The 9168-nt window shown below is 38.2% G+C and overlaps 1 protein-coding gene and 1 non-coding gene across 2 annotated transcripts; both read left to right on the forward strand.

Moving 5' to 3' along the window:
- Nucleotides 1–5607: 5607 nt before the first annotated feature.
- Nucleotides 5608–8640, forward strand: LOC105797708 (CAAX prenyl protease 2). Its single transcript, XM_012627639.2, is given in 7 exon segments — nucleotides 5608–5637; nucleotides 6714–6751; nucleotides 7039–7151; nucleotides 7577–7648; nucleotides 7840–7902; nucleotides 8198–8275; nucleotides 8368–8640. Coding segments are annotated over 7 exon segments (528 nt in total). The 3' UTR covers nucleotides 8502–8640.
- Nucleotides 8641–8819: 179 nt separating this feature from the next.
- TRNAY-GUA (transfer RNA tyrosine (anticodon GUA)) lies at nucleotides 8820–8891 on the forward strand. Its single transcript has one exon. It is a non-coding gene; the product is annotated as a tRNA-Tyr (tRNA).
- The last annotated feature ends 277 nt before the right edge of the window (nucleotides 8892–9168 follow it).

The raw sequence follows: 9168 nt of genomic DNA on the forward strand, positions 1-9168 counted from the left end.
TCAGTCGTAATCTTTGAGCAACTGAATCTACCAACATTGTCTAAGATTCAACTCCTTTTAAGTAAGGAGGTACTCGAGGCTCTTGTACTCAGTGTAGATGATACATCTCTTACTATACAGATAATACCTCTAGATTTTTAACGCAAAAATCACAGTAACTAACTCGAGATCATGCGTCAGATAGTTCCCCTCGTGTGACTTAAGCTGACAGGACGCAGAAGCCATAACCTTACCATATTGCATCAATACACATCCTAAATCGACGCGCGACGCACCACTATACACCACAAACTCTTTACCAGATTCAGGCTGTATCAAAACAGGAGCCTGCGTTAGAACAAATATATGCTTCTCAAAGCTCGCTTGTTGCGCATTATTCCAAACAAAAAAATACCATTTACGTTGAAGTAGAGTCAAAGGAGCTGCAATCAAAGAGAACCCCTCGACAAACCTCCGATAATATCCCGCGAGACCCAAAAACTACGGATTTCAGAAATGTTCTTAGTCTGTTTCCAATCCAACACAGTCTCAATCTTCCTAGGGTCCACTCAGATCCCCTCAGCAGAAACAACGAGCCCAAGAAAAGTTACCGCTCACAACTAGAACTCACACTTGCTCAGCTTAGCATAGAGTTGTTTCTCTCAGAGTATCTGAAGCACTACCCTAAGATGCTCATCATGCACATCCTAAGTCTTAGAGTAAACCAGAATATCATCGATGAAGACCACGATGAATTGATCCAGATACAGCTAAAACACTCAGTTCATCACATCCATAAATGCAGCCGTAGCATTAGTCAAACTAAAAGGCATAACTAGGAACTCGTAGTGCCCACAACGAGTCCTAAATTTCGTCTTATGAACATCAACTTCCTTAACTCTGAGCTGATGATACCCAGAACGAAGATCTATTTTCGAGAACACTAAAGCCCCTCGAAACTGATCAAACAAATCCTCGATTCTCGGAAGTGGGTACTTATTCTTCACAGCCAGTTTATTCAACTGTCGGTAGTCGATGCATATCCTCATGATACCATCATTTTTCTTTAAAAACAAAATCGGTACCCCCTATGGAGAAACATTAAGACGGATGAAACCAAGTTCTAGAAGCTCTTGAAGTTAAACCTTAAACTTTGTAAGCTCCTTCGGTGTCATTCAGTAGGGAGTGATGGACACTAAAGTTGTACCCGGTAGAAGCTCAATGTCGAACTTAACTTCTTAATTCGGAGGTAAATTCGATAACTCATGAGGAAATACATCTGAAAATTCCCCCACTATTTTGAGATCCCCGATAGAAGAGTCCCAAAAAACTAAAACACTGACAAAAGCCATAAACGCCTCACACCATTTTCGAATCAATTTCGCAGCCACAAGAGTGAAGATTACATTAGATAGATAATCTTGTCGTTCACCAATCACAATAATCTTTGTATCATCTTCGGTCCTCGAAACGACCCTCTTAGTGGTGCAATCCAAACTAACCCGGTGCTCAACTAGCCAGTCCATACCCAGAATTAAGTCGAACTCCCCAAACGATAGCTCTATCAGATTTTTCAGAAATACAGCCTATTGCACTTCTAACGAAACATTCCAATAAAGTCTACTTACTCGTACAGACTACCCCAACAGACTTAATATAATAATCTCACTAGAAGTACACTCAATAGAAATCTATAAGTTTTCGAAAACGGTACTAGCTATACAGGAAAGTGTAGAACCTATGTTTATCAGAGCAGTACATGGAACATCAAAAATAAAAAACGTACTCGTGATAATATCAAAAGCATCTCTATCCTCTCGATGACGAGCAACATAAACTAGTGCAGGTTACATCGCCTTAGTTTAATTAGCACATCTGCCCGGGGCTCTCTGTCCTCGGTCCATACCATTACCTCCTCTAGTTAGTCTACGGTCCCTAGGTGGCTGCTGAATTGCCCTGTGAGGCTGTACAGAACCCAGTCCAGAAGCTTGCATCTGATCAGCCCGCTGTTGACATTTTCTAATACAATGCTCCAAAGACCCACACCTAAGACATGCCCCTAACCTCTTCCAACACTCATCTGGATGGCGCCTACCACTATCACCATATGGCTAAATACTAGTAGAAACAACAGGAACCTCCACTCTAACAAGCCCCTCAAGTCCGACCCGTTTCTTGAGCCTCTGAAAATAAATAAAAGGCCTCGAATCCCTCTTATTTTTACCTCTATCTCGGTCGTTATTTTAGCACTCCACGCACTTAACCTCTTTAGCAATCTTCGCTTTATCTACCAGAACTGCGAACTCTCACTCCCTCTGCGGAGCAATTAGTACCATCAGATGATCCCTCAAGCCATCCTCAAAACAGACGTATTTCTCATACTCAAACACCACCAAGCCTTGAGCGTAGCGGCTCAACCTCAAAAATTCGGCCTCATACTAAGCCACAGATCTATCGCCTTGGGTGAGATTCATGAACTCACACATACAAGCATCAACATAGCTTGCACCCACATAGTTCTCCTAGAAAGTAGTCTTACAATACTCCCAGTTCAGACGATCCGGCTGAGTACCCTCCTCAACCGACAACCACCACTAATATGCCTCACTACGAATCAAAGAGACTGTACCCTTTAATTTATACTCAATAGTACAATCGATGTAGTTCATAATCCTCTTAGTAGCCTCCAACCAATACTCGGCCACAGTAAGGGCGACTCTACTGACACCCCTGAACAACTTAGCTCTATTGGACTGGAGACGTTCAGTTACCGACCCATGGCCCCCAGATCCAGAATGAGGTCTAGCGACCATCTTCAACACTCTCAATATGGATTGAGACAGTGCGTCGTCCCCAGCCGAATGGGTTAATAGCAAGTGAAACTCGTGTTTCACTCGTATCTAAATTTGGCGTACTGCCCAAAGAGGAAGACTCAATTCGAACCCCCCTGAGGCCTCTACCACGCCCACAAATACTACAACCGTGAGTTTTACGAGCGCTTATCGTAAATTTAAATTTTTATCTACATTTAAAAATTATATGTATCAGTTCTAGTATTTATTAACAGATGTTTTATGCGTAAGTTAATAGAAGTTCATAAGTGTTTTAGAGATTTTAGTCGCTAACTAGCTCAATATAATTTTCAGAAAGTGTTAACTACAATGTTTCTAGAGTATTCTATCTAAGCTTAAAAATACTTACAGGATCGACGCTGGAGACTCGGTCTACCACATACTTTCACAAATAATCCAAATTATTCAAAAAAACAATTCTTTTTGAAAGAAAATTTTGAAACCAAAAATTCACAGTCTGAATTTTACAACTTGGTTCTGATACCACTAAATATAACACCCCAAATCCAGCCTAAACATTATGACCGTATCCGTATATGTCACAAAGAAGAGTTTTTGAAAAACTGAGTCGTTTCGATAAATCATTCAAGTTTTGTAACTCATATTCGTTTATAACCATTATCAAAAACGTTATTTGATTAATTTATTTTCCAAACATAAATTACAGTGGAAGTCTTAGAAAATGTTATATTTGGAAATCCTATTCGTATTTTCGAAAAAACTTTGTTTTAGTAAAAATCATGTTTTTAGCTTATTGTCACAAATGAAGTGTTAAAACAAAAATCTAAATCCTAAAATTAAACCAAATAGTCTGGAGAGTCCAATTATTACAAAACTCCCAAAAATAATTCTTAATTTAAAATAAAAACCATAATATTAAATAGTTTACGAGCTCGTGGTCACCGTGAGGCTCCGTCACACCAATCCGCCTAAGTCCGTGGATTACCTGAACAGAACAGACAAACAGATGTGAGCTTTTGTAAACTCAGTGTGTAACCCACGGGAATAGACATACAATACATACAGAAATCACTTATACAGTCAGATTCAGATTCGGACTTAAGTTAATTACAGATACAGATAATAGAATCAGATATGCAAAACAGATATTCAGAATCCTACCCTCATCCTCTACACACCAACTCCGACCATTCCATCACACCATGTGGGATTAAAAACACCCACCCATCCCTACATACAATATCGTGTCATTACAGAACATATCAGATAATAGACAACCAAGCTTCCAAAATATAGGCGAAGGTTTCCATACAGAACACTTCCTCCACACATATACAATTTCCACCCCAAACATATATACTGGAATATCATGCTTACATGCTCGTATACAGATAACAAATATATATTAACAGATTAATCAGACATGTATAACAGTGTCATACTCAGAACAGAATATCAAAATATTATATCACAAAATTTTAGGGTTTGGTTAACCCTTATCGACTTCATGGTAGGCCCACAGTCGATCGAAACGACCAGTGCGACCCTAAGGAAAATTTTAAAAATATGGGCCCACACGCTCGTGTGGCTTGCTCGTGCGGCCTACACATCCTGGCCCAAAACCCACACGCCTGTGTGACATGCCCTTGTAGGCCCACATGCCCAACTTGGCCTAGCCCGTGTGACCCACACGGCCACATTCACACCACCACACGGTTGTGTCTTACGCAGACCATGCCCTCGTCAAACACACGGCCATGTCTCGCACACAGGCAACCAGACGGCTAGGCATACGCTCGTGTGGCGTCGACAGTATGGTTTTTTGACTTTCGCTGAAACTCAATTTTCTACGTTTTGAGAACACACCTAGTACGGTTTTGATGCGAAATCAGTCTCAAGCCAACTAGCATCTATGATAAATACAACAAAACTTCTAAAATTAGTCTAAACTCACAGTTAAACCGAAGTAACGAAACCGACAACGGTGAAAATTGAGTGTTCAACACTTACCCAATTACACCGAACGACTTCAACTACAATTCCGAGAGAGGAGAGTCCCATTCTTCACGATTTGGTGCTGCCAAAAACATAATTTCAATACCAACGAAAAATCAACATCACACTAAACAGATTTAAAAGAAAAACTATCTAACCTGAGCAAAGCATTCTATCTCCACTTACCAATTACACAAGAACATCGAAAAGCCGAAATATCGCGTTTGAACAATTAAATTAACAGAAAGTAGAGAGTAAAGGAGAAGAATTGTCAAATGACAGAAAAACACAGAGAAATGGGAAAAGCCAACGTCAAAAATTTTTTGAGAGCGATAGAGAACTGAAATTTTGAAAAAACAAAAATAAAATCTAATAACTCCCAATATCCCAACTCCCCACTATCTTCTCAACCATAACTACCCACTCACTCAGACTCCCAATCCCATTCAACTCTCTCAGTTGATCGAGGCAAAAATTAATACCTACGCTCACGCAGGGATTCGAACACAAAACCTCTCACACATCAACTCCTTACCACTCAAACCAACAAGCTCATTCTAATATGAATTAACAGACAACATTATAAAGGACTAAACTGTAAAAAAAAGTATAAAAGTACGAAATTAACAATTAAATAACGAACAACAATTGGTGCCCAAAATGGCTCCATTTTACCTCTTGATCTCAATTTTACATGTTGTATTGAATATGTAAAGCTTACTAACTCCAAGTATTAAGTATATGGTAGATATATATACATATAGATATACATGTTTTACTTAGGATAGAATTATTAATACTAATACTACATACTTAAATTATGGAAATACCACTGAGTGCTTTACTCAGCGTATGGTATGTTCTCTCCGTGTGCATATTAGATTTAATTCGAGATTTTCTGAGCATCAACCTCAACATCTTATCCACAATCACGTTCTAAACAATGTTTGTCTGTTTTCAACCTTATTTACATTTGGCATGTACCTAATAGGTTAGGTTTTGTGATAGTTGAATGATGTTATAATAAAATGTTGTATTTTATATTCTTGTAATAATGTATATATATATGATTGATATGCATACGTACGTAGTTCACAAATGTGTGAGATATGTGATGGTACCTTCATTGCAGTGTTTTATATGACCCTAGTGTCACGGGCCGTAGTTCAAAGCCCGTGACCATCGCACCAAATGCATCCAATGGAGGTCTATTGCTTAGACGGGGATCATTTGGCCCACGAGAACTGGCCTGATTCAAAAAGATATTGGAGAAGCCTGTCAGATTGAAGCCTGGTTGGCCCGATAGCGAAGAGATGGCAACTTAGGCTAATATGGAAACTAATCTTAGAAGATAGAGGGAATCATATCTTGTAAAGATTAGATTAGATTTGATATGGCATATCTTGTAAATCCCTAAAATAAAGGGATATGGTTAATCTCGTACGTCGATGTAATTGTATCTTGACCGTCGGTTTTGGGGGAGCTCAACTATAAATAGAGAGCCTCCCCCTCAGTTGTACTCACTCCTGAATTGTTTCATTATTTTTTGTGAATAAGAGAATTGAGAGCATTTACTCAAACACTTTGCGAGTGCTCTTTCTGTTGCTCTTTGTTGTTCTTCTTTTGGCATAAATCGCTTCCGCTCTTCAATTGGTGCCTTGGAGGAGTTTTTAAGGAATCCTCAATTGATTTAAGGCTGAATTAGGCGAGTTTAGACGAACGGATCGCCTAAGGCTGCACGGATTGCGAGACAAAAGGTCTAGCCCTGTGACACTAGTAGAAGGTTGAATTGTTGAATGTTATTAAATGAATATTTGTTTGATTTTATCATATAAACTATTTAATTTAATTTTGATTTATTCGTAGTTGCTTCAGAAACGAATATGACACAGTGTACCTTAGATCTGACGGTCGAGTCGGGTATAGGGTATTACAAATGTTCTATTATGGCAGAATTTAGTTGTGGTTAGTATGCTCGCCATTTGATTTTCTTCATCCTTAGGGGGAAATGCCAGATTTGCTTTAGTTTCAACGTCTATAAACTGGGCATGTTTATATATTCTTTTAAATGTAGAAACAGTTGCATATTCTGTGAAATAGTTCTTTTGATGGAGATTTTGTCATGTTGTGTTCCATTACTTGTTGAATGTTCCGCACCTTTGGATAATAACAATTGTAGAAAATTAGAAGAAAAATTGAAATAGTTTCCTGTTGCTTCAGTTTTCAATCCTTGTTAATACTTCAATGAACATGCACCATTAACGGAGGAGTTGGTGTTTAGGGCTTGTATGATTCCGTTACTTCTTTGTGGTGGATTTAAAGCATACGACATCATTTTTCTCTGCCCTACTTTCTTCAGTTTAGGTGAGTCTTTTTTTCTTGAAGACTGCTAGATCATTCATCTAGGGAGGATTTGATTATCTTCTTTCTTGGGTGTTAAGCACTAATAATATGTCTATTTCTGTTGTGCACATCTACTAGCATGAATACATATCACTTCTTACATATTGATGTTATACCTGTATCAGAAGCTATATTTATTTTTTGCCACACTACAGAGTACGGAGCAATTAATGAGAGAAAAATGGGACAGAGTGGATACATTCTTAAAAGCTTATGATCCAACCATGCATATGTTTGGCCATTCTTGCAGTTGTTGGTGCATTTACATCTGTTTGTGCAGTTAAAACTTGTCAAGAATCATGCTACTGCTACCCATATGCACCTCATTGCATTATGACTTGAATGACATGTAAATTGTTTTGACTATATTCATCAATATCTTGCAGTGCATTTGAACCATATGATGGAAATCTACAGCCACCATAATTATAGCTTGCTTAAAGCCTCCATGGTTGTAGGTAAAAACTAGATTTTCCAACTTGAACTAGCTCCAATTTTTGTTGAAGAGGGTTGCTTGTTTTTCATATTTAGGTATAAAATTTGTATGGATTGAAAATGTTGACAGCTTTGTTTGAGGAAAAAAGATTAGTGTTTGATTCTTTTTCCAGCTTGTATGTCATTGCTTACTGGAATATATCTGGGTTTTTAGGCCTCCAGCTGGACTACACTGCAGTCTTCGGTTCATATTCTTCATTTCTCTTCGTTCGAACAGGTTGGTCATTACTTGTTAATAAATGCTATCGTCTCTATGATAGTTTTTCACTGGAGTTCAGCCTTTTGTAAATGCGATGGATAAAAATGGTCAATAATGGATGCAAATGCTTGTAGTATAGACTGTAAATACAAACTAACCTGGCATTTAACCTAGAAGCTGTTAAGCATTTGTAGGAAATATCTGCTATTATTGTCTTGTTTTCTTATGATATTTTCTTTTTGCACACATATGTCTCAAATAATTTGTGTTCTTTGCCATGGTTTTATCTTTCTGGCTCGTTAATTCTTGGTAGGAAACCTTGTTGCTCCTTTAATTGCCCATGCTTTTTGCAACTATATGGGATTGCCTGTGTTGCTCATACCAAGGAAAGGTACACGATTACAACCCATGATATTCGCATTTTCATACTATACTAGTATCCCTGGAAAATCTGCTAACATTTCATGTTCTTTATATTTTCAGGGCTAGTTAGCGTGGCATTTGTAGCTGGAATGTTGTCATTTGCTTGGCTTCTGCTCCCTTTAACACGGCCTGATTTGTAGAATGACAGAACAAATAATTGCAGGTGTTGGCAAGGATATTGTTTATGGAATTAAACCAATTACTTCTATGGAAGAAATGTTGTTAGTTACATTGATAACTATATGCAATGGTATAAGCAAATGATAAAATGCTGAAAAGCAACCAGTGTTTCTTTTTCTCATGACCTGTAATATTTCCACTAGGGTTTCTAAGGCCATTCAATTGTTGTAAAATGAGGAGAAATCGAGTATTAGTATTCTACATTTATTTGACATATACCCTTTTGCAGCTGAGCCCTCTGTTTCACATTTTAGAGCTGGTATCAAGTCTCAATGTTGTAACCCATAAGAAAAATCATTCTATAATATGTTTTGGATATTTCAGTCAGGAAGGTCGTTGTAGTATAGTGGTAAGTGTTTCCGCCTGTAACGCGGGTGACCCGGGTTCGATCCCTGGCAACGGCGTTTTATTTTTATTTTTTTATGGTCAATAATCAAATTCATAGAAGCGGGAAGCCGGCGGCTTTTTCCTGGGGAAACGTCTGTTCAAAACGAAACGCGCTATTAGTTTTAAAACTCATCGTAACTTTTTTTTCCTTCAAAGTATAATTTAAAAACGGAGACCTCCAAATTCCGGCAATCAGCACTGCTTTCATCTTTCAAATTAACCTTGAATTTAAAGCCATGTATCTGATCCCCTTTGCTTTTTGCACATTGCTCAGCATTCAGCATTCAGCATTCA

Source organism: Gossypium raimondii, chromosome 9 (genome assembly GCF_025698545.1).
Source record: "Gossypium raimondii isolate GPD5lz chromosome 9, ASM2569854v1, whole genome shotgun sequence".
Taxonomy (NCBI): domain Eukaryota; kingdom Viridiplantae; phylum Streptophyta; class Magnoliopsida; order Malvales; family Malvaceae; genus Gossypium; species Gossypium raimondii.